At 38.8% G+C, this 26,452-nt stretch overlaps 2 protein-coding genes across 2 annotated transcripts in view; one reads left to right on the top strand and one right to left on the bottom strand.

The window, feature by feature from the left end:
* Positions 1-2,319, top strand: part of ttn.1 (titin, tandem duplicate 1) — a 156,296-nt gene extending 153,977 nt beyond the window's left edge. The window contains exons 233-234 of the mRNA XM_044132734.1: positions 243-545; positions 988-2,319. Coding sequence (XP_043988669.1) covers positions 243-545; positions 988-1,280 — 596 coding nt within the window. The 3' untranslated portion in view covers positions 1,281-2,319. The remainder of the gene's footprint in view (positions 1-242; positions 546-987) is intronic.
* A 2,624-nt stretch (positions 2,320-4,943) lies between these two features.
* Positions 4,944-25,493, bottom strand: LOC122840057 (bone morphogenetic protein receptor type-2-like). Its single transcript, XM_044132181.1, has 19 exons — positions 25,240-25,493; positions 24,107-24,255; positions 21,511-21,702; positions 18,900-19,112; positions 18,088-18,192; positions 17,631-17,722; positions 17,102-17,335; positions 14,927-15,041; positions 13,882-14,042; positions 13,654-13,801; positions 13,438-13,574; positions 12,756-12,892; positions 11,761-11,947; positions 11,601-11,694; positions 11,444-11,523; positions 11,262-11,366; positions 11,033-11,185; positions 9,852-10,731; positions 4,944-9,298 (listed from the first exon to the last, which is right to left on the bottom strand). The coding sequence occupies exons 2-19, from the start codon at positions 24,192-24,194 to the stop codon at positions 8,991-8,993; spliced, it is 3,429 nt and encodes a 1,142-aa protein (XP_043988116.1). The 5' UTR covers positions 24,195-24,255; positions 25,240-25,493; the 3' UTR covers positions 4,944-8,990.
* Positions 25,494-26,452: the final 959 nt, after the last annotated feature.

The raw sequence follows: 26,452 nt of genomic DNA on the forward strand, positions 1-26,452 counted from the left end.
TTTATCACTTCTTTAAGATATTAGTCAATGTATTCTTTCTGAATTTGTTTATCTGTTTTTTATTATGTTGGCATCTCTTTGTGCTTTAATTTCAATGAAAAAAGTTAAATGAATTTAAATCAATTGAATTGTCACTCAGAAATACAAGGCATGACAGGAACTTCGGCTTACATTCAGTCTCTGCTCTTGACACCTCATTGTTTGTGATCTTAGCCACCTGCTTGTCATTTGCATTTTCACAGCTCTTGTTGAGGAACCAATACAAATGGCTATTGTGGAGCAAAGAGCTTCTACTGAGGCTGCTATGAGCATGCAGAAAAGTTTCTTAGCCTCGTCAGTTCATGTGGAAGCTTCCTCAATGCAGGCCAGCAGTTACAGCAGCAGTTCCCACTCTGCTGTTGGCCAGTATTCATTTGACAGCATGTCTGCAGCAAGCATGTCTGCCATGATGGCTGAGTCAGTGGTTTCTATGAGTTCCAGCAGCAAAACAATTGGAATGTCTGCCTGCTCGCATGTAAAGGCGCTCTCTACCGGGGCTAAAACAGGTGAGACTTGTGCATCTTTCTGGTAAACCAAGGACGTGAATTCAAACACCTAACTATTGTTTTGCAATCTGAAAATAACATTTAAAATGTTTGGTGTGATGTGATGTTCTTTCTCTGTAGTTGCAACCAGTAAATAAGATTTAATGTATTGGATGTGGTGTCATGTGGTGTGGTGTCTAATAATCAGCTAACAGAGAAAATCCTGGTAACATTTTTCTGTGTGGCATGAACGCTGAAACAGTGAAAAGAGATTAGTTAACTAATATTTTTTCCATTTTCAACCTAAGCACTAAACTGTAATTTGCACACATAGTAATATAATTTCAGTTGTTTAGACAGCAATAAAATCTAAAACAGTTTTTAAATTCAGATTTTATGGGCCAGAAATCTAAAATATCAAAACTCTGAGACATGTTCGCTGACTTTCTCTCGCCGTCCACAGGCACTCCACCAAAGATCGAAGCTCTTCCACGGGATGTTAGTGCAGAGCCGGGGAAGTTTCTGACAGTGGCAGGCATGTTCTCTGGAGATCCTGCCCCCTCAGTTCAGTGGGTCCGCTCAGGCCGGACCCTTCCCAATGGAGATGAGCGGTTCCACGTGGATAACACAGCAGATCTCTCCACACTAATGATCTCTCGGGTGAAGGAAGACGATGCCGGAGCATACACACTCCGACTGTCCAACGATCTTGGCTCTGACTCTGCAACTGTCAACGTGCACATCCGGTCCATGTAAAAAATGAGAAAAACAATCATATCCCCTATTCCCTTAGTTCGCAACTTTTTATTTACAATAATCTTACTTGATAAAGATCTGGAATATTCTTGTAAATAGGAACTATTTTTGTACCAAACTTGACGTTAATTTATGCCAAACTAGACTAAAGTCTAAAGTTGTAAAATGTACCATATTGGATAACTATGACTCAATTTTTCTGTGACATGTACATAATGTATATAGCCGAGTTTACCGGTTATGGGAAATGTATGCATTGTTATTTATGACAATAATATTAACTGAAACTTAAAGAAAGTAAAAGTAGCTAACAGGAGAAAGTTTCCGCTGGAACGAATACCCTGTTAAACTAAGAAACTAAACTCTGTGCCTCAACGATAAGTTGAAGTCTCAAGATTGCCTCAACAGGTAGAGAGGCTCCCTGTTGATGTTACAAAGCAGAAGCAAAAAGACAAAGTTCTTGTTTGGACACGCGTCTATGCGTGTGATATTACAGTTTAATATGAGTTGTACCATGAACATAAGACCCTGAGTGCTGTTTGCATCACCCTCATGTAAGCAGCATAAACTGGTCTTGTGCTCAGACTGACTGTGTCATACCACCACGATTTGATGACCAGCAAAGAGGGCGAGCGGCCTGCTCTCTTTGGGCTTAGATTAATTTTGATAAAGAGCGCTGTTTCTGGCACAGGATGGCTGGATTGGCTTCACTAAAGCAACATCTCCTGGCCATAAAAAACACAGGGAGTCAAAGCCAGTTCTGCTGTGCAGAAGCAGCGCTATCTCTTGGAGGATTGTAGCTGATGTGTTATTGTTTTTGAGTGTGAGTGTCTGTAGTTTGTAGATGTTTCACCTTGTCATTAGTCAGGGTTTTTTTTTTTTTTCTTTATTCACATCACTGAGCCCATCTGTGGTGAGAAGAGAAGCAGTTATGGTTTTACCCTGCACTTTGACTTTATTGATATGCTGATGTAGAACTTATATATCATCCTCCTTGAGTTTTACTGATTTAATAAAGCATGATTTCAGCACTACTAAAGATCTGTGCTTCTGACTCTTCTGTATCTTTGGTTTGTTTTCCTGTGATCAGATTGACAACAGAGGCATCACTGAAGTTGCCTCTGTTGTCAAGATATACGTTTTACATATCAGGATATATAATATTGCCTTTGCTGGATTATACTTTCAATCTTATCATGGGTGCATTAAACCCAAATGAAATGTAACCATAGTCATATTTCTCAGAATGGGTGAAATACCTGCTGAAAATTTTTGTTTCCTCCCAGAACTTCCAAATGAACAAGGCAGAATTATCTCATAAAAAAAATGTCCTAACATTGTTGATTTTTAATACAAAGATTTAAAGTGTTTGTTTCATTTGATCAGCTGCCTCAGTCCATCATGTCCTTACGAACTGTAATTTTAAACATGGAATCGTAGGCTGGAAGCAACCAGGTTCAAAAACTGCATGGTTGCTGGGATTCTATATCCCACATTTAGTTGTGTGTTGCCTTAAATTATTGTTAACAGCAGGAGGCATTGCTGAGCTTTCAAAAACATCATTGGCTTCATCAGCTTGTACCCCCCCCCAAAAATTCCTAGGTTTATATCACATATAGAGCTTTTCAGAGTGGAGTTTGCATGTGTTACCTGTGCATGTGCAAGTTCTCTCTGAACACTCTCGTAGGTTAAGCAGCCACCATAATTGCAGATAAAATAAAGTTTAAAAACCAGACACCTAAAAACTTCTCAAATTAGAGCCTTATTCAAATCTTCCAGATCAGCTAAATGAGTCTTTTGTCCAGCTTCTGGATTACAGAGGCAGGACCAGTTCAATTGCCAGTCAACTTTTATCAATGCGTTTTTGACCAACAGTCAAATGTATTTTGACCAATAAAATATATGAGAATTTGGTAGATAGATTTTGTGTACTGCCAGAGTATTTATCTTGCTAATTGTGAGGCAAATGATAAAGTGAGTGATCATCCTGGCAGTCATTTTGCTTGATGAAAGAAATAGATGTTGTTTTTGGGGCAGTGTGTCACCTTGAGATGATAAACACACATATAGGCCTGTTACAGTAATCAGTACATTAATTAACTGCATGATACTGATCTTTCAAATTGTGTTCTTGCATTATTATTTTGTCATTACCATTATATTACTTAAAAATGGTCTCAAAACAGCAATAATATCATTAATCACAATAACTTATGGAACAATTTATCGTCCATCAAAATTTGTCATTATATCAGGCCTACACACATATGATATATAGTGTAGTTAATTTATTGCCAGGAATGGCATAGTTACTTTGAAAAAGTAATTTGATTACACAATGAAAAATCCGTCCATCAGCTGGAAAATGTGCATCTCTTTTCCCTCCATTGTTTATGTTTGTGTCGCTGGTGTTACACATGAAACGTAACTCCCCAAGGACAAGGAAGAAATACAAATTGAAAACATACAGTAACTTGGATACATAACATTAATCTGATTATTGGATTGTAAATAGTAACGCGTTAGATTACGCATTACAAGGGGTCAGATTAGAGTAAAGCGCTGATGACAACATTGCTTCACTTTTCTCCTCAAGCTACATTCGGATCTGTCAGGTTTTCGATATGTGTCTGCCCACATGATAAACTTTCTTACGCTCTTGCTTTTCACTGCATGTTTGTCAGCTACAGTGTCTATATTTCACCACATGATGGCAGTATTGCTATTGGAACGGAACTGTCACTCAGACCAGTTTATGATTTTGCTAACTGATATTATTTAAAACATAAACATCATACAGGACTTGCCCTTTGCTTAATTTGAACTCTTTTATCCTTTTCCCTAGGTAATAAAATAAAAACAGAATAAAGGAAACTAAAATAAAATAAAATCGGTTAAAGTCAGCGAAATATATTTCCCTCCAAAATACCAAACAATACTAAACTGTTTGACCTGCATTTAATTAAATAATGCAGTCTGACAAGTATAACAGTGAATAATATCCTCTTATTTGAGTTTGAGTCTAAAATCTAATTTTGTATCTAGAAACTAATCAGTCTCAAACGTTAAATATTCAGTTAGTCCGTTTATTTTAGCAGACTTTTACATTTAAACATTTTAAAAGCAAAAGTTTTATTAGCGATATAAGTTTGTACTCCCTGAAGTAAAACAGGGAGTTTGTAAAATGACAAACATCTCCTAAGTATGTACATTGTGTGCTCAATTTTGTAGGTATGTGATAATTTTGAAGATCATTTGATGAATAATTGCAAATCTGCAAACATGCAAGTGTAGCATCTTGAGATTCTCTTGGAAAAAGATAACCTAGATAGCAAAAATAGCAGAGAGCACCTGAATTTTATCAATGTTTTAAAGATAAAAATGTAGGGAATACATTTACAGTTGCTCAACAGTTGCTGTTGATTGCTTTGCCATCCTATCATATTTTAACTGATTCTTGCATGCTAAACCAAGAGTTTGGGTCACAGGACTCTTAATTTTCTATTTTGTGGATTAAAAGACGGAAAGTTTGGGAATCATTGGATAATATTTTGCTGGATACTCTCAAATACTCTGAACGTCTTCTGAATACCTAAATTCTTCATCTTTTCCCCACATGAAGGAAAAACAACCTGAGATGAAGAAACACTCTGAAACCTTTTGTTTTAATTTCATGATGAACTCAAAGCTCCAGTATTTTTATTTCAGTCTCTACATGAAGATATGAGATGCTGGGATGAACCTTGGGAAAGAATGGAGTGCAGGACTGGGCAGCATGCAGTGAAGGAGTTACAACATGTTATAACTGTGAGCAGCTCAGAACACATCACTAACCGCATACAGCTGAGCTACTTGGCCCCTATGGAAGCTTACAGTGAGTATTTACACTGAAGGAAACATGTTGGACAGAAAAACACAAAAACGCACAAGTTCAACAACTCAAACATCCCTGAACCATCAGAGGACACACAGTAGGTACATATCAGATTATATCTAGATCATTACACTGATGGTCACAGTCCTCAATCATACAGCAAGCAGGACATGATCACAGGTAGCCTTAAAGAGGCCCCTTCTGTTCGCTGTTTTACCTAGCTGATGGCAGCAAACACCGAGAAGAGGGCTATTTAAAGATGCTGCAACTGAAAGGGTTTGTTTTGATGAAGAACCAGCAGGTGATGCAGTCCAGGAGCAGAACTGAACCAGAATCAGCCCCCATTAAACCCACTGCGTTAACAACAGAAAACATTTTACTGAGCTGATGCATCATGCACGAGGCTACATTGGTGAATATATTAACTCTGAATGTATTTCTACAGATGCAGATAAGGATTATTAAATACAAATATGAGAGCTACAGTAAAGACTTTAAAGGGAAATTCAGCAGCAAACTGTGATTTCAGTTCAGTAGATAACAGCTAATAAAGAAACTTCTGGAAAACCTCATTTTTACTTTTTTTTAACGTTTTCTAATAATAAAACTTAAAGCACACACTGCTTGGCTGCTATATATTTAAAATGTTTTTTTTCCCTCTTCCATACAGAATTAACTAGCACCACAGTGTGGCAGTTACAGTCACATCTCAATATTGTAGAATATCATTGAAAAGTTACTTGATTTCACAAATTTAAAAAAGTGAGACTATACATTCATCTATACACATGGATATATTTCAAGCATTTATTTTTGTTCATTTTGAACACTATGATTATTATTACAGTTAATGAAAACCTAAAATTTGGTGCATCAGAAAAGTATATTTGCATTTTTCTATCAGGACTGACCAGCAGACAGTCACTGCACAAGAGTAAGCCAAAAAGCTCAACTGATTAAGAAGCAGTCTGTTCAGAGTGCTGTATCCAGGAACGATAATGCAAAGTGTAGTGGAAGAAAGAAATCTACTAAAAGGTGGAAAAGCAACAATGATAATCACAGCATTGAAAGGATATAAAACGAAGCTTATTAAAGATGTCAGATGTGATTTTTATGGTCATGAGTGAAAACTTTGTGTTAAACCACTCCTGAACCAACGTCAGGAGAAAAGGACTGAATTTTGGCTCGGCCCTTTTTTCAGATTAAAGAAAATTCTACATTGAATTTTGAAATCAAGGTCCCAGTTTTCAGAGGAAGAGTGCAGAGGAAGACAAGTGACAGAGCCAACAATGCAGATAAGCTGGCGGCCTCAGGCATTAACTCCTGAGCAGAACCACAGGCCCGTTGTCTCCATGCCACACCCCACTGAGGCAGCACTTAAGGCAAAAAGAGCCCAAACCAAGAATTTGAATAATTTACTGTATCTCAAATAGGCTTGGTTTTCAGTAAGTTAACATTACTGTGTACAAAATCCTTTATGCTATGTTTAATTGAACAGAATTTTGGCTTTTCATTAGCTGTATGTCATAATCATCAAAATGAACAGAAACAAACACTTTATACACACATAACTGTGTATGAAACAAATATATGGGTTTCACTTTTTTATAGAAATAAGCAAACTTCCCAGTGAGATTCTAATTTACTGAGATGAAGATGCAACTTTCTTTCCAAGATCCAGCAAATGAAAGATCAGTTTATAATGTGCAGTCATCCATCAGCAGAAAGAACTGTACAGAGGGAGGTTACAAAATTAGTTTCAGAGTCTTTTAGTTGGGAGGGACATGATGACTGACGACTGCAGCAGCTGAACTGGTGGAAACATCCTGGAGCTAAAACCAGTAAACCCAGAGCTGCTTAACCATCGCTCCCATAAAAAGTCTTCTTTCATTAAGTCCTGTTCCTCCTGGATGAAGGAAGAGCTTCAGTTCTCCAAGAACCAATCTGGCTCTGAAGTTCAGCTCAGTCTACTAGCAGACCCACCGATGCATACATAATGAAGTACGACAGGAACAGTTTCTCAGAATACACACACATTCACTCACACCAGCATCTAAAAACAGTACAAAGTGTATAAAATACAAAAATAACCAAACAGAACTAAGAAGGCATCTTCAGATCTTAAATAACAGTTTGACACCATTATTAAATGCTAAATGCTGCTAATTTACTAAAAGTGCACATTTATGATATAAATATCATAAATGTTGATATAGATGAAATGTAAATAAATCTAACATATCGCTGCAGGGATTTCTATAAAAAACAGCCACAGTCTGCAGAAAAAGTCTCCTGCACCTGCAGAGCTTCTGTTATAAAAAGCTCAACGGAAACATGAAACGGGATGAAATCTGTTTCATGTTCTGCTGTTTTTGTATATATATATATATTTTAAAAAAGATCGAACTCCTGCTTTAGAAAAATGGACATTAAAAACTTCCTGTTGGAAACCGGTTTGTTTTTTGACACGATAGAAAATGAGATCTGCTAGAATCTGAAGGATTCACAATTTTAACAGACTAAAACTATTTAAAATCACAATAGGCCTAAACTCTAAAGGTTTTTGAATTGATCATCAATGAAAAGACAATGTTGACGGGGCAAGACAAGACTGTTTAAAGGTCCAGTTTACCAAAAAGATTGAATTTGTTCTTCTGTCTTCCGACAACTCTGATGTTTTAATTTTCATTCAGTCCTGCTGTCATCCTAGCTGAAACCTGAACCTGTCTGTCGTTTTTTTTCCTCTGTCTTCAGACTTCAGTCCTGCTTCTCGATGGTTCTCTCTAGCCAGTTTTTAAGTGTAAAGAAAATAGATTTTCCAGAGTCTGTTGACCATTTGATCCAAACAGGTTAAGAAAGCAGCTGCATTTACTGTTTCAGTGAGAATTTCTTAAATAAGTTGCTCTTTGTGCTAAAACTGAACCACATACACAATATATTACTCTAACTCTGTGCTTAAAGTGCTTAAAGAAATAAAACATGATTGGATGAAAGCCTCTCTCTTACCTCTAACTTCATCAACAGGGAGGTTTTGATCCTTTCTGTGATATGATCATCTATATGATAATCTAATGGTATTTATGTGTTTGTTGGTTAATTTGTTTAAATCTGATCCAGTTTTATGTCTGAAAATCTTTCCAGTGTCAACTTGTCTGCAGGGTCTTTTTGATGTAATATCACAAATAATTTTATGTTTATATCCTGGGTAGAAAACTCAAATACAAATGTAAAGACCTGTATTTGGGCACTTCAGAATATCTTCACTAACACCTGGAAGATAAACCGGTGATCAAGGATCTGATTTACATCAGAAGTCAAAATTTGGATCAGGAAATGACATCACACCCAAATTAACCAGTCCCTCTTTCCGTACAGAAATCCTGAGGGATTTGTTATTGTGCTTATTGATTTGGGCCTGGTAAGACACTGAAGATGAGAAAAATGTGCAAATTAAGACACTTACCAAAGTGGCAGCCAAACATTTAAAGTGTGAATGTGACTAATATTTTTTTATGCTGCTCTTGGACATCAGAGAAAGTGAATCTCCTTATTATCCAACTGTTTTAAATCATCTTTCTGAACACAATTCAGTCCATAATGGTGGAGATAATGAAATATGTCTGACCGGCTGTGTGTTCTCCATCTGAAGAGTTTCACAAATAATACCCTCTAAATGTACAGCATCTGTTCCATCACGTTTGTTCCACCTCAGATGTTTTTTCTTTTTTTTTAAAATCAGAGTAGCTAGCTGCGGTTTCCAACAACCAAAGTTAAATTATTTAAAACAAAAACAACAAAAAAACAAAGAAAGATCTCTACTGGGTGCAGCAGGCTTCTCAAAACTGGGTCATCCGATCCGGCTCTGAGGTTGTGGTCGCCGTGGTTCCTCCTCCGACCAGAAACACGGCCATGCTGGACTTGGACTGGTTGATTCTAGGCACACCTGCACCTCCTGCTCTGAGTGGACCAGACGACACCTGGACCTGACCGCTGCCGAACTCAAACTCCAGGTCCAGATCCTTATCTGAGGAGACCACCCAGGAGGCTGGACGCCACTTCTTCAGGGTGTATGGAGTCTTCACGCGGCGCTTGATTTTCTCACCTGTGGCGCTCAGACTGCCGTGATCCATCACAGAAACTTCATCTGAGGAGAAGAGAGCAGGGAATAAGGAAACAGGAGGAGAAACATGGACTGATCATAATAACTGAAATTATTATCTTTGGGCCAACAGAGGAATAATCTAGAGTCGACACGCAGCTTCAGTTATTACAGCTAGAAACTAATAAAATCTGGACTCAGATCAGAACCTTTGGAGCCACATAAAGACATTTCCAAAGTCAGCCTGCAAAGTCGCAAATTCTTCCAGAAAACTGTAAAACAGCCGAAACACTGCGTTCCTTTAAATAGAGACAAAAATCCACCTGTTTAGAGTTGCTGTTGATTCATAGTAACTAAAACATTAATATATGTGTATTTGCTTGATGATTTTGATGATGGACAAAAATGTAATGTTTATTGTTTATGTTTTCTAGTGTAAAGCACTTTGAACTACCTTCCTGCTGAAATGTGCTGTAAATTAACTTCACTTGTTCCTGCATATCTAGAACAAGAACCACAAACTCTGAGAAGTGGCTTTAGTTGGATCTTTGCATTGTTTTATCTCAGAATGTTCTGCACAGAAAGCATGCTGACCCACCTGAGGAGATGCAGGACGAGGACAGGTCTAGGGAACATGGACGCTCCGGTCTCCTGGTTTTAGTCTGCCTGAGCAACAGACCTGCTGTCTGAACTTCTGAAGGTTGATTCTGCAGCTCTGCAGGTTCTGATGCCAGACTTTCTGCAGGAGCGGGATCCAAATCTTTAGCTTCCAGGTTGGAGACATCCGGAGGTGGAGCTCCTGTAGCTATAATGTCTACCAGTGATGGGTTCAGAGGAGGTATTGATGCTTCTGAAGCTGAGTTCTGTTCCTGTAGGCCTCCTTCTGTTGGAGGTTTAATTTCTTTCGGACATATTTCAGTATCTGCGGCTTCACTTCTGTCCTCAGGATGGACTGACACCATTTCTAATCCAGAAAGAATAACTGAGCCTGCAGGAGGAGGTTCACTGTTCCTGGTTTCTGGTTTAGGAACACAGACCTCTGCAGGAACATGGAGCTCTGAGCCCAACGGGAGGCGGTTGTTGTTGTTGTTGGAGTTGGATCCTCGTCCTCCCGCTCTGCTCGATGAACCATGATGAGGAGGAGGGTCGCTCTCAGCAGGAAGCTGTTCTCTCTTCAGCAGAGGTTCATGTTCATCAGGACTGAAGTTCAGATTCAGGTTCAGTCGGCTGTCCCCGTCTCCTCCTCCTCCTCTTCGTCCTTCATCCCCCTCATCCTCCTGCGGCCCTGCAGGGTTGATTCTCCCTCCTCCTCTCGTCTTATTGGTCACCAGGACGGGAACGCCGGAGCTGTAGCTGCTGGAGGCACAGAGGACCTCAGTCCCATTTGCGGCGCTGCTCCTCATGTTGGTAACCGTGGTGACCAGGTGTGCCTCCACAGATGGGATAACTTGGTTCATCTTAGCCACACCTGTCTCCACCTGGAACAAAGGAGATCCAGGCTTACTGGAGGAGAATAAATCATACAAACCTGGAGAAAAGGTTCACCTGATGTAGAACTACATCTAAAAATGATCTTAAATATTTGGAAATATTTATTTTGCAGATCTGCATCTTACTTATTTATGGTGTTAATCATCAGATTTGCAAATTTGATGAGGTTCTCCTCAGGATTCCTGCAGAGATTCAGCCCCACCATCTCTCTCTCTGCTGTCTGGATACTGATAAACCTGATTGGTCCAATCAATTCTCTCTGACCAATGAGATCACAGAGCGTCGTACCTGTTGGTGAGTGGACCTGAGCCTTCCCAGCTTCAGTCGGGACTCGCTGGGTTTGGGGAGCAGGTGGAGGCTGGTGGGCCTCTGGCAGACGTTCTGCTGCTTGGGGAGGGGCTGGATGCGGAAGGAAAGTCCTGCTTCTTCCTGATTGGTCACCTGCAGGACGAACAGGAACAGGTGTGACAGAGTTCAGTATCAATTCCTCCGGTAGAGAGAAACTGAGAAGTTTTACCTCCACGCTGTGATGCAGGTTGGAGGTTTGTGGTGCTGATCCAAACTGCTTCTGAGAATGTTCCATCAAGTTTTCCTGGGAAGTTTCTCTCAGGTTTTTCTGAAACTACAAACACAGATGTTTACAGATGCTGGCTGTGTGAGAATGAAGAAGATAAGCTCAAGACTAAATAAACATATAACCTGTTTAGGGTCCAGTTTGGAGGCCTCTAGGTCTTCCTCTGTGAGCTGTAGACAAACAGGAATACTGGGTGCAGCGCCCCCTGCAGGACAGGAGTTCTAGTTAACATTTATCTGGATTAGAGTTTTCTAATTTGAGCGTCAGGGTTCAGTGAGTTACCATTTAGCTCAGAGAAGCTGCAAAGGAGAGAGTCTGTCCTCAGGCTGCTGGTGGTGATCACGCTGCAGTCTGAGGAGGCCGAACGAGCTTTATTCTGCAAGAAGAGAGAGAGAGAGAGTCAGAATTGTTTTCTATATGGGTTCATATTTAATGTGTCTACCTGTTGCCGCTGCTGGTTGATGCAGTTCCTGTTCTTCTCTCCGACTTCTGCACCACTCATGGCCGTCCTGACAACCGACGCCGAGTGCCCGTCTCCCTGGAGATTTTTAACCACGCCCACTTGGAGATCCTCGATGTAGCAGGAGGCGGAGCCAACTTGAGGAGTCCAGCGGCTGTGAGTCAGATTCCTGAGGAACAGAAAGCAGAAACTCCAGATTGTTTCACGAGTTTATTGCTGTGGTGGGATTGGAGCTATAAATCAGTTTGTTAGAGAAGAAAAATTCTGTAATGATGTGATATAACTAGCTAGCTACTGTTGTATAAATCATGATAAGTGAAAGGTTCGACTTTTAACTGCAATATGTGGGTGTAAGTCAGTACACAAGAGGTTCCTGAATCCAATCCTGAAAAGCTTCCACCCTACAACTTTTCAATGCCTACCTGTTCCAACACACCTGAATCAAATGAATGGATCACCAGTAGAGGCAACAGCAGTGGGAACAAGAAACCAGGGGAAGACAAGTTTTTGAATTGGAGAACACAATTTGCCAATTAAAGGTAAAGGTATTGTGACGTTAATAACAGGGACAAATCCATATTAGCCAGCTTAATATGGTGATATTCTGACTTCTGTCAGAGTATAGAAACTGTGAACCATGTTATCTTGGACTGTTGTAAATACTCAGATGAAAGAAAACATCTGCTGGACTAAACAGCAACTCCAGTATCAAGCAATGTCTGTTTGAAGAGCTTATTGGACTGGAGATCCAGTTCATGTTGATCCAAACACTTTATGTCATTCTTGTTGGTAATGGAAGATTCAAAAACTCATAGGTGGCAGTGTTACATCTTTATGGATGTAAGCTGTCATAAAACTCCACAGAAGAAGAAGAAGGCGTCTACAGAGCTCAATGACTGAATAGTGATTTCTAGGGAGAGCTAAATATCTTCCTGTTCCTGTACCTCCTCTGTTCCAGGTGTGATCTTGGTCTCTACCTGTGGTTGTGCAGCGCTGTATGAGGACTCAGCAGGATGAGGTCCGCCAGGCGTTCCTCAGCACACTGAGCTGTAAGTCGAGCCTCAGCGTCCTGGTCCCAGCAGTCCTCCATGGTCTCCTTCAGAGCCCGCAGAGCCTATAAACACATAACACTGTGAGTCTGTGACAAACAGCAGCTGCAGGCCAGATACAACCAGACAGTTCCAAAACCTTCTCATGTATCTGATCTGTTTTTGTAATTTTAAACAGAAATAAATTGGATATGATGATGGGCCTTTCAATCCTGAATCCATTCTGTAAGGCAGTGGCATCAAACTGATTTTAATTTTGGTCCAGATCAATATCTTGAATGTTCTTAAAGGGCAGGTAACAGCAAAATCTACTGATAAAACGACCTGTGAAGCTGTTAAAGTATTATAGCTTCCTCTGCATTAGATGAGTACTTCATCAAATGAAATATTTAACATCTTTTCACATTGCAGTTTGACAATATGCAAAAAACTGTTGTTTTTTATGAATATGAGTCTTGAACTCATATTTTGTCTTGAAATATGAGTTCAAGACAAAAAGGTTGTCTTGAACTCATATTTTTGTGGACCAGATGTTGTTGGCTGGATTTTGGCCTGCAGGGCTCCAGTCTGATAAAAGTTTTGTAAGAGAGACAGAGTTTGGAAAACTGACCAGGCTGTTCTCCTTCCAGGCTTCTGGGAATCTGGGTCTGTGTTTCTCTCGGACCACCAGGATCTGCATGTCCTCGAAGCTCGGATGATTCCCGACTTCAACCTGGAACGCCAGCTGGTACTCTGGAACGGCTTCCCCTAAACACACACCAACCTCTCACAGTGAGGCAGTCTGAGCACCTGGTGGTCAGAAAGTGCAGGCGGGGTCATGATTTACCTGGGAACAGGTCACAGCACCTCCTGAAGCTCTCCCAGTACAGCAGACCCAGAGCGTAAACGTCCACCTGCTTCAGAGCCGATTCACAGTCTCTGAGGTTCAGTGCTCCTCCCAGAACCTCTGGGGACATGTACCGAACTGTCCCCACCTGAAAACACAGCCCGTTAGCTCCGCCCAGTTCACTGATTACACCTTAATCACCTCTCAGGAAAAATCAACAGTCCAGACCTCAGATATGGCCATGGTTTCATCTTCTCCGGGCCGACAGGTTCTGGTTCCAGTCAGCTTCATTGACAAGCCAAAGTCGGCGAGGACACAGGACAGATCGGATCGGACCAAAACGTTCCTGCTGGTCAGGTCTCTGTGGGCCACAGGGGGCTTGTACTGGTCTGAGTGGGAACAGACTCAACATGTGAGTTCAGGTCTGAGAATAAAATGATTTATTTTCTAAAGCAAGACTTTTCTGATAAAATCCCCCACGACAGATGAGGGATTTCATTTAATTTATCAAAATATATACAAAATATTCTGTTAGTTTTAGAGAAACTCGTTTCATACGGCAATTTAAAAAGTTTCTGCTGCAATTTAAGGGTTAAACTTTCCTATCCTGACCGAAAAACAGGTTTTGCTTTTACAGACAGTCAACCAGATAAAAAACTGATACGATGATAAAAGCTAAACTAGAGCTGAAACCACAGCAGCTCCAGTGGCAAATATCATGTAAAAATACAGGAAACCCTCATTTTGAGCATGTATAAAATGCATAAAATAATACTGTAAAACATTTATTCTCCCCTTTTTTGACCACTTAATCACCTGCTGTTTGTGTAAATGTAGACATAAAAACAGCTGCAAATTTCTGTGTTGCTGGACTCAAATCTGCATGTGCTTAGTGCAATCTGCTTTGTAGATCTAGAGTAGATATACACCAACAGAGACAGCAAAGCAGATGGAGGAGATGGTGCTACTCTGAAATCTCCCTCCTGAATGTTGTGTGTGAGAATGAATCTTTTCTCCATCTGACACTGAGCTCCGATTCATCCAAACCGTCAGAAACACTCTGACACTGACTGATGTCTGTCTCCATCACTACGAAAACACAGATTGTTTTTCTTCTGACTCCCACACAAACTATCCTGTTATCCCTGATGCTCCTCACAGAGATGCATCCGCCAGAGAAAGTAGTTCCCAAACCGTCTGTCAGCTCAGTGGAAGCTTTCAGGTGAATCACTGACACATTCCTCCATGATTTCCTGTGATAACAGCTTCATACCTCCTCTGTAGAGTTCAGTGTGCAGGAAGGCGAGTCCTCTGGTGATGCCGTGGGCCATCCTGCAGCAGGTCAGCCAGTCCACAGTGTGGACAGACAGGTACTGAGACAGACAGCCCTGAAACAGTTCCACACATTACAAACGTTACAGGAGAATTTCATTTAGTTTGAGCCTGAAATTCAATTAAAACAGTTTCTCTGCAGCTTGCAGGTCTCCAAACTGACTAAAGCAATCTGCATAGTGCCTTTCCAACAATTTTTTCTAATTATATAAATGATTCTCTCTCAATCTGATATTTTAAAATAATATGTTTCTTTTAGTTCAGTCCTATGTTGTTAATTCAGCATTTCTCAAGTTGTTTCCAAACAAAAACCTTGTCCCAAACATATTAACTTAAAAAGGTGGAAGCAAAAATTAGAAAACAGATTTCATGTCAAATATTGGAGACAAACAGTCTATGGACAGTAACTTCTGATATATATTCAGTCCATAACTTTTTTGGCACTTTTTAAGGCATCAAAAAAAAAAAGTTTTAAAATCTGAGGTATAGAGTCGTCCAAGAACCTAATCACTGGTTTTAGTAACACTGGTCCCTCCAGTGTTACTGGGCAGATTGGATCACTGTGAGGAAAGGAAAAACTGCCAACTGTCTCTGAACTGTGGCAAAGATTTTCTTTACTGGATTTGTTCCCAGAAAACAATATTTCTGATCTCCCTACAAGAAAAACTTGCATATTTTTACCAATGAAGTTATCTTGTTTTTTTAATTTTAGTATTATTTTTAGAGAAATAAATGTTAGAACTTAGCTGTCTCTTGCTAAGTCCAGTAGTATTTTTAAAAGAACAATTTAAGGTGTTCGGTTATCCAGTTGTGAAAACAACAACAACAAAAAAAAACATGTAAGTGTTCCTGTGTTTGTTTTTTACAGTCTGGGTTACAGTTTGTGAACAGAGTTGTTAATGAACGCCTGCCAGTTGTAAAGGAATGCAGAAAAACACCACAGACACGTCACACCGCCTCAGAGTGCAACCAGCACAAAGAGCTGCCATCCTGTTTATATCCAGACCTCTATGTTCTGTTAGTGCTTAAGACCAAACATACTGATAACAGTCTGAGAGGGATTTAATGTTCCTAAAAGATCAAACCACGAAGAATGATTTGCAAATATATTGGTTCAATAAATGACATAAATCAAAGTTTGGCCCCATTAAAGTAAAAAAAAAATTAAAACAACACTTCATTCTAATTGCTTTTAAGTGATTAACATAAATAAAATTTACTTTACAGTTAAGCCTCTTCAGGTTTGATGATTTAAACATTTTTTAAAATAAAGGTTGTTTTTATCCACTCTCTCATAACGTGATTTGTGATACTCCTGATAAAGCTGGCTTTAGACAGATTTGTTTTTAAAACAATTTGTAAGCTGGTTTATGTTGGGGTTTTGCTTCTCGTCCTGGAAATGTGACATTTAAAGAACTGCCCCTACACTCACATAAAGACACGTATGAGTGAGTGAGAGTGAGTGTTTGGATGGCGGCTCCAGACAGGAAACAGACAGGACGGCACCATCTCCCTGCACAAAGACTGGAGGAATGGTGGACCACAGATATGTTGCCAGGGGTGGGAACAGAGTATCTGAACCACAGCACCCCTAGAGGCTGCAGTGGTTATTGCGTGCCAATAGGATTCATGGGATACAAAATGAAAAAGATATAAGATCAGAGCAGTAATGGTTGGCACCAAACTTTCCACTATTTTCAAACAGGAAAATGTGCCAGCAAGAGACAGGAAGCAGCTTAAAACACTAAATTTCTCTGGTTCTAATCTATAGAGTCAATTTAAATGTTTTGTTTCTTATTCCTTTTTTTTTATTGTAACTTCATAAATGACCAGGATTTTGTTAGAAGTACAAACTATAAACAAACCCCCTTTTATCCAGTTTTAATTATAGATTTTTATGTGTCTTAGGATGAAAATCTCCTATTTCAACAATAAAATCAGGTTGAATTCTGTGGAGATTTAACAGTTTTTATTGATGTCAATATGAGAACTTAATTTAAATCTAAAGTTTAGACTTTCTGCTATAACTGTTTAATGTTCCTCCATATTATGTTTGCTTTTTCAAATTTTCTTGACATTTGTTTTTTATGTGTCCTTTCATTTGTCTCTAACTTACATGTGGGTAGTACTCCATGAGGATCAGAAACTCTGGTCGTCCATCGGCTGTCGTCTTCTCGTCGGCGGCCAGGAAGCGGGCGATGTTGTCATGCTGCTGCAGCAGCGGCAGTCGGTAGATGGAGCGCTCGTTGGAGAAGTTTGGGCGGTTAGCAGAGCTGAAAACTTTAACAGCAACGCATCGCTCATTCAGAGAGCCACGAAACACCGCTCCATAACGACCTCGACCAATCAGCTGCCAGAGAGGAGGAAGAAGAGGATCAGTTAAAATACATATATTTTCTCCAGGGCTGTTAAGGAGGCAATCTTTACTGTTTTGTGGAAAAGCAATAGAGAAGGACAAAGATTTAATTGATACCATGAGTAAAATACTGGAGCAATGTTTCAGTTGTTAATGTAGTTTTAAAAATCTAAAAGAACATCTTGACAGAGAGTTTGGATATTAATCACTATCTGCACATAACATAATATTTTATACGTGGAAAATGTATTGTGTTCTTAAAAACACAATAATTGAAAAAAAAAAATACCTCCAGCAGTTTCAGGTTATCAAGGTCCACAGCTGAGTCAGAGTTTGCTGCTTCCATTGCATTCACAGCAGACAGACCATGCTTGTGCTTCCCTGCATCCACACAACAGAAGAAGATCAACAATATGTTATTATTCACCATATGTATCTTCTAAATGTATATGCTAAAATTTTCCAAAACCAATTTGGGGGATTTATTACAGGAATCACGTCGGGACATATTTTAGAACTTGAAATCATGCACTCTGAAATATTTTTCTTGCCTGTTTATATTCTTGATATGTTTTTTTTAAAGTAGTAATACACAGGATATTTTTTGCTCCTTGGTGCTTCTGCTTCTTAATTCTTTTTTTATCACAAAAGCATTTTTGTCAAACACTGAAGGATCTGTAATCTGTAATCTCTACACATTGTTTTCTTTTTTCTGTTTATCATAAAAGATGTTTTAGTGTGTTTACTTTTCATCATCCGGTATCCCAGGAACAGCGCCATGATGAAGAGGGCTGCCATAGCCACAGTTGCCAGGGCAACGAGAGCTGCCTCCTTTGCTGTCATCTGACGATCTGTGGAAAGGTGTTCATGTAAGTTCATATAAGACAAGTTTGTCTAACATCTGTCACTTTCTGTGATCTTAGGTTTAGAAGACCCTGAATAAACCAGAGGTCAGAAAACATAAATATGAACAGCAGTCTGTGTTTTCAGAGCTGGAGGTAAAATCCATCCAGAATGAGCAGTGGGTAGAAAAATATATTTTTAATTTTGGGGTTGTGAAACTTCATATTCAAAGGTTCAAATGTGATCCAAACACAAACAAGGTCAAAGATTCAGACCTCTAATAACAAGTAAACCCTTTTCATTAAATTTGCTTCCAACTTACCAAAAGAAACAAATAAATAAAAATGAGGCTCTTCATGTTTGCAACTGTGAAACTAAGTCACTCCAATGTTTGACAACATAATCACAAGGAGCCCTCTAATTTACTAGGATTTCTTACTTCAACTGAAAGTGTCTTAAACTTGATAAATTTACTGTTTTTCATGTTTCAATAAATAAACAGCCTCTTTATACCCACATGAATTTTAATAGAAAATTTGGCATTGAAAGAAAACAGTAGATGCCTGTTATTAGAACTGGGTCAGAAAAGGACTTTTACAGAAGAACGTTGTTTAGAACATTTATTCAGACAAATGCAGTGAAATGTTTCTTTTTAGATCAGAACATGTGTCAGTCAGTAATGATGAACACTGTAACTTGTCTGAATGGAGCTCACCTGTGGGACTGAGGTTAAGGTCGTCCCTCCTCATCGACCTCAGGGTGGGCGTGTCGGCAGTGGGCGGAGCTTCAGTATAATTACTGTTGCAGAGGTCGTGGCTGCAGCAGCAGAAATGGTAGCTGGCTTTCTGCATCTGAGATGGAGCCATAGTCACCAGGAGGCAGCGGTCACCATAACACTCCTGGTGGTGGCCCACATACATCCAACAACCTGGAGGGAAACACACCGGTTTATTCAGCTGGACTGTTAAACATGACTCATCTGTTCTCTTTCTATCGGTCACATGTTGAGAGTTTCAGCGGCTGCAGAGTTTCGGTTTTACAGGAAGATGTGCTGCTGAATAAAAGTTAAACAAATGCAGAGTAACAAAACAACTCCAAAAAAAATTAAATCTGACATTAAAGTTTCATGTTTTATACCAGATAAAGTCCAGCAGGAAAAGCGGGTCTTTAATAAAACATTTCTGACAACAGGAGCTGGTTAAATGATGGATTACCTCTGCATTACTGTTCAGATCCTGAAACAGCTGCAACGGCATCTACAGTGGTATGTAAAAGTAATTAACTGCAGTTTATGAAACAATATGATAATAAACCTTTTGAGTGATAGAAATATTATCTGACATAGAGGTCAACACAAAGATGTGCAGAATTGTGAAATGAAACAACAGTGATGCATTCCTTAAAATATTTATGTTTGGAAATAATAGTTCATAGTCCTTAATCTTAGATAAAACTAAGTGCAACAAATTGTCTTCACAGATCACCATGGCAACAGACATCCACAGGCAAGACCACTGTTTGTTGGCGGGACAGATATTACTCATGCCTTTATCAAAGATCGACAAGATGAAAGGCAACACTGAGAAAATTATGAGAAGTTCAGTTTGTAAATTGGCAAGTAATTTATGAGAAACATTAAATATGAGGAAGAATATCCTCTGGTAAGAAGGGACAATAATTTTATGTTTTTTTTGACAGGCAAAATGCCATAACTGCACATTACCCTAAACACATCGTCTCTGTCCTGTATAGAGGCTAAATAGAGGCTGTAAAAGAAACTGGGGCGGAGGATTATTTCTAGCAGAACAACAACCCAACAGATGCTCCACCCAGTCTGACTGAGCTTGATTTGCTAAATTAAATTAACAAATGTCTGTTTCTAGTTATGCCAATCTGGTTGGGATCGACCTCAAAAGTCTTACTGCAATCATTTCTGTGAAACTGTCTTGGTATACCTTTTTCAGAACTTAATTGAAGCCCATATATGTTTCTTTCTCTTCAGTGTAAAGCAATACTTTGTTTTAGTGGTGGAACGTAAGTAAAATATTTAATCAAGTTAATTCCAGGGTCTTTACATTAATCATTTTAATCAAAAACTACAAGCAACATCTTCTATCCAAAAACCCTTTTTGCTGCTAAAGTGTTGAATAAGTAGACAAGCAGCTCCACAATAAAGATATTTATTATTTTTAATCAGGTGTTAAGGATATTTTCTCATCAGAGTGGTGCAAAGTGCTGTTATACTCAATAGAAGCAGCTTTGTTGCCCATCACTATTTTTTGCGGATGTGGTTTTCAGAATCGAACAAACACAAAGATTCTGGCTGCCAACTTTGTATGTTAAAATAAATTAAATTAACTAAATAAAAATTTTTGATGCATTAAAATCTATGTAATTAATTAATTGAAATGAATCCATTAAACTCATGGCCTTTCTTTGTTTCTGTAATGTACAATCCAAATAAAATACTTTTGATGTTTGTGGTAAATGTGAAAAGGTTTCATAGATATGAATGTTTGCTGTGAGTCAACAGAAACTGAGTGAAATGACCTGGAAGTTCCTAAACGCCAACAGAGATTTTATGCTGAAATGAAAGCAGCTACAGTCGTTCTCTCATTATCTCCTTTGTTTCCTCCACAGGAACACTGGAGCTTCCTGAATGAGAGGAAATCAGATTACTCCATCCCATAATTCCTTTTAATGTGAGTAAACCTGAGGTCAAGACTCCGAGCAGCAGCCAGAAAGACCGTTGAGGTTTGATAGCTTTTTCTTTACTGTCCAGTTAATTTCCACCACTTCTAATACGGTTATATTTTACATGATATCTTATTTTTGTGATAATAATAACAAACTCTACTCCTGATATGAATAGAGGAGTTGAATCACATTAGGATCGTACAGGAGTTAGATCGCCTGTAGCTTCAGAGCAGCAGATTACTTAATTAAGAGTTAGAGGCTTTTCCTCCTGATAAAATTCACCTCTAACTTTTTAAAGTGTGAGAAAAAGATGTATATATAAAACTATGCCTAAAGTATCAGATTAAAATCAGACAAATCATAAAAAATAATTTTCTTCTTTCCTTCTCCCATTCACAACACACAGATGCATCAGGAAACACTAAACAAGATGCTTCAAATCATAAAAACTCAGAACAATAAATGACTGTAAATCTAATATTCAGAGGAAATGAGAGTTCTGTAAATTGTTCGTTTGTTTTCCAAACTCTGTTTTCTGTTACTGAAAGACAACAACCTGCTGGGTCAACCAGAACACAGTTTGGACCAGAGCTTTTGGTTCAAACTCTGAATGGAAAAGCGTTCCTGACCTTGATTCAGCAGCTGCATCTCTCCGTCCGCAAGTCTTTCCCACAATCCATAGCAGCGGGAGCCGCGACTGCAGCGTATCGTGCCGTTCTCCTGAACCTCTCCTCGTAGCTCATTGGTGGAGACAGGCTCCGCCCCCTTCAGGCTGCTGGCAAACGCACAGATTCTCTCCTCTTGGTCCTCCGACTGTAAACCTGCACACACAGAATGCTGCCAGTCAGCCATAACATTATGACCATTAAAAACAGCTAAGACTAGTTGTTGCTGGTCTCCAGACAAAGAAGATAATGCAAAAATGTTTGCGAACACAGTACATCATAGATTGTTTCATATGGCTCTTAAAACCAGTCAGGATACCCATTCTGACCATTGTTCCCAACTTAACACCCCAACAATAAAATGAACACTGGTGTGCTGAATCACTTAAGTTGGAAGAAATGAGTTATGCCAATTTATGCAGATGTGGCTTTAAGAAGCACCACATACTTAACACATCTACTCTTTTTCATAAAAACTGTATTTTCCATGGCAGTGTGCTCTTTCATCAGGATTATGCATCCTACTTACTACAACCAACATAAATTTGAACCACAGGAACAAATCTGAGACTTACGAAGTTGCAATTGTAAGATGATTTATTTAGGCAATTAAATTTATTAATGTGGTTTCATACAGGGTCAGTTATTTACTGATGTTGATCTATGGTTAAGAAATCATGCTGTGCCTCTAAGAGAAGTTGTTTTGTTTCTTCTTCAGTGGTTTTTGTATGGGCTGAAAACTGTTGTTCTATTGGATGAAGGCTAAATAAAAAGTCTGGATAGACACGCTCTTCTCTTTTGTTGTGCTGCTCTTTCTCCGCTCACAATCTCCTATTTTGTGGTAACGCGTATTTAACCAACATAGCAGTGTTACAATATTAAGGACCAACAGGAACTTTGACAAACGCCAAACACTCTGAGGTCTCAACGACTATAAACAGTGACAGAGTTTGAAGAGCGAGCAGGAACATCGGAGGCCTGAGGCTGCTTTACATCAACATTGTTAATCTGATGATCCAACTACACGTCTCACTGGACACTTTATACGGCGCAACAATTCATACCAAATTTATACAGAGTCTGAAACTGTCAACTTCATAACCTACTTCTCTGTTCCTGAAGTTATTCCATCAACAAAAGCGTGGTAAAGTTTTGCAACTGTGAGCAAAGTAAACTTACAAAACAAACAAGAATGAGAAGGCTGGGAGAGCAGTGCAGATTTGTAAAAAAAATCTTGTTACTAGATGAGTTTATTACAGTAAAATGACATAATTCAATGAGAGACGTACCTTAGAGAACAATGTGTTGTGTTTTACTGCCATCCTGTGGCTAAAACTACAAACTACAACAAATTAAATAAGCTTCTGTTAAGGTTCCTGGAAGAACATAATCAAGGGTGTGTGTATCAGCTCTCAGTAATTCATCAGAGCAAGCAGAGTCTCAGTGTTTAGTCTGCTGGCAGTCACAATGAGCCAAGGGTGGAGGCTTCCTATCAGCACCATCTGCTCAACAACAGTACCGGCCCAGACCGCCCGACGTCTTTCTGAACGTCAGGAATCAGGAACAGACAGGAAGTGAGGCGAAGCATGTTCATCAGGAGCTGCAGGAACTGAACAAACACTTCAGGAATGTGGGCCTGAAGAAAAAAACGCTCCTGCAGCTTCAGATGCCAAACATCAGGGTCTGTTACAGACCGATGGTGAAGTTTGCTACAAAATAAACGTGTCAGAGAGGAAAAACAGCAAAAATCTCACAGGGTCACAACATGTCAGGGCATGATGGAAACTCATCATCTGATCTGTTTCCACAGGTTTTTATTCAGCAAGAAACAACAAAATCAGTTTAAAAAGAAAAAAATCTGATATTGTTATTATCTAATCTGAGACTCAGTACTGGAACAAACAACAACTGAGATCAGGAAATTTAAGAAAGTTATTTTTTAGAAAATCCTCTACTTCTCTGGACATTAGGACAGATTATCAGGGTCAGGTTGGAAAAAAATATATATTTTTTTTAATTAGAAGAATAAAATCATAATAAAGACAACGAAGGAGTAATTTTGTGAGAATTTCTACATGAAAAATAAAAAATTTAAATGAGAAATGTTGAGCAACTTGTGATGTTTGATATCGGTTTTACAATTAAAGAAATACTTAATCTTTTAACACATCTGCATCAAATTATTATCAGCACCAGGACTTGGAAATGGTTCTGTTAACGAGTGTGTGCATTTTGAAGAAAGAACGACACGGATTTGGCCATGTCAGATCCTAATAACTTTATTAAATCCTTTTTTCCTCATTAAAACCACTTTCACGTAATTTGGCAAATTGGATTCTGGTAATGTAGCGTCTTTATTCTGATAAGTTTATTACTTTATTCTCGTGATTTTAAAAATATAGATCTTAGACTGGATGTGAGGTTCATAGAGCTGTTAGTAGCTGATACAGACTAAACAGTCATATCAGATTTATAAATGCAGCATGCAGTGAGTTCAGCTCCCAGTTGTTCTGGCTGCTGATGATGAAGATGATGATGGTGTGTTGTGCTTCTTACTGACCTCTGATCTCGGCCAGCAGCAGGATAAACACACACACTGTCAGCGCTGAGGCAGCCATGTTGGATCGCTGCAGAAACTGAGCCCACATCACTGATCCTGGATCAGTTTAATCAAGGGGAACCAACAGGATGTTCTCATCTCTGCTGACTCTGAAAAATAAGCATTTACTTTATGTACAGACAGGAAACACACTGCTGACAGAACGTCATTTCATTATTTCTACCTTTAAATCTCCACATTATGTTAAACAGAAAACAGATTAAAATACTTTATATTTAGATTTAAATGAGAAGCAACAGTCCAAGAAATCACTCAAGTAGGAGTGATACTTCATAACAACATTACTCAAATAAAATTAAAAAGTAGAACATAATCAAAAAAATTCTAAAAGTAAATTTTTCCAAAATGTTACTCAAGTAAATTCAATTCAATTCCCTAAAAGTCTGGCTTTAAAACAAAACTGGACACATTTATGTCCAATCCTTTACATGTATTTTTCTTTAAATATATTTCTATTTTTATTCATTTAGTTTCATACACTTCCTTTATCCTTGATTTTACGATCTACATTTGTTTTCACTAAATATTTCTTTTAACCAAAATAAATATTTATATTGAAAAAGTTATGGGTCACATGTTTTATTAATTTGACCCATAAATAAAGAAATATGAAAAATATATAAACAGAAATATAATCCTCTTTTTATCCACGATATTATCGCTGATTGCTCAGGAAAGTGGCCCTTCTGCTGTATTAGATCACAACAAATGCATAACGTGCTTATTGGAAATATATACAGTTTTTTTTCTCTATATTTGGCTACTTAGGCCCCATGTTGCCACATGAGGCTGATTATTGATCATCATTCACACAGGCTTTGACTAACAGCTGATTTTCACGGATCTATTCTGCAGATTTTTTTTTTTTTATTACACACACACATACATTTACACGCGCATATGACCTCACCCCGCGTGCTTAGGACACACGTGTGTTTCCGGTCAGATGAAGGATGCTCTGATCACCTGATCAGTGAGTCTGCAGGTAGAGCTGATGAAAGGGAGTGGCCCACACGCGCACACAGACTCACAGACACGCGCAGATAGGTCAAACCACCAGAATCGGTTCTTACCGGTGAGGAAGACTCCGCTCAGTCTGCAGAAGGAGATGAAGCCGCCTGTCTGTCTCTGTCTTTATTCTGGCCTGGCTCAGCCCGGCTCGGTTCGGATCAGCTTGCTGGGGTTCGGTTCGGTTCGGCCTGGTCCGGTATCTCCTTTGCGGCGTTGATCCGGGTCCAGCAGCTGGTTTCTAGGACAGAATCAGAAATTGCGCAGGGATGAAGCTGAGCTCCGTTTCTCTGCAGCTGAATCACTCTGTCAAGCTGAGGAAATCACTTCCGGAAGACTTTATCAAAATATAAGCATCATAGTTACCTCAAAATATTCAGCAGACGCGTCTCGAACGACTTTTAAGATAGTATTTTATTATATGTCCATTATTTTGACAAAAATACAAAATTATTTTTCAGAATTTTATCCTACTATAAAACTAGGAGAAAAAAAACCTTGAAGGTGTTGAACACAGTAATTTTGTTAATGTAAAACAACAAAACCTGGTGAAATCTTGGAAGAAACTTTCACTGAAATCTATAAAATATTATTGAAAAAAGTCACAACCTTTTTCTTCATTAGTAATCATTTTAAGCATGATCACCCCACTGTGTGATGCACAACATCAGGGTGCTGCTTTATTATTTAGTTGATGGAAAAATAACATTTTCTGTTTTGAACCCACAAAAAAGCATCTTAAACAGCACCATTTTTCGCCCGATCACTGTTAATATGCTCATAACCTGAATAAAACATGCGTAAAACAACAATAAAATGCTTCATTGTATTAGGATCCTGGGATGTTTTCAGGTTTGTTTATTTTTTTGTATTTGTTGGTCTCTTTCTTTCTTCAGTCTTGTTTCTGGTTTTTGTCTCTAATTATTACTTTTTACTCTATTTATATTTACTCATATAGCAATGATCCTCTATAGAAGTAATAAGATATAAAAAGTAAGGTAAAAAGGTAAGAATGCAATTTTGTACTGAATTTTATTTTGAAAGTATCAATAATTTCCTTCCTATGATGTGATAACCGTGTCGGCAGTAGAAACATGTCTCCGGTTATTAAAGCCTCTGAACCAGATTTCTGCTGCTCAGATGTTAAAGCAGGTCGCTGCTTGACCTTTAGATGCTGCGGACTCGCATTATCTAAAGGTCACGGACCTGACAAGGGACTGAATCTTTGTGTGACAGTGACCTCTGGTGGCAACAAGCTGTGACTGTAGCTTCCTCAGA

This window comes from Gambusia affinis, linkage group LG11, assembly GCF_019740435.1.
Source record: "Gambusia affinis linkage group LG11, SWU_Gaff_1.0, whole genome shotgun sequence".
In the NCBI taxonomy this organism is placed as follows: domain Eukaryota; kingdom Metazoa; phylum Chordata; class Actinopteri; order Cyprinodontiformes; family Poeciliidae; genus Gambusia; species Gambusia affinis.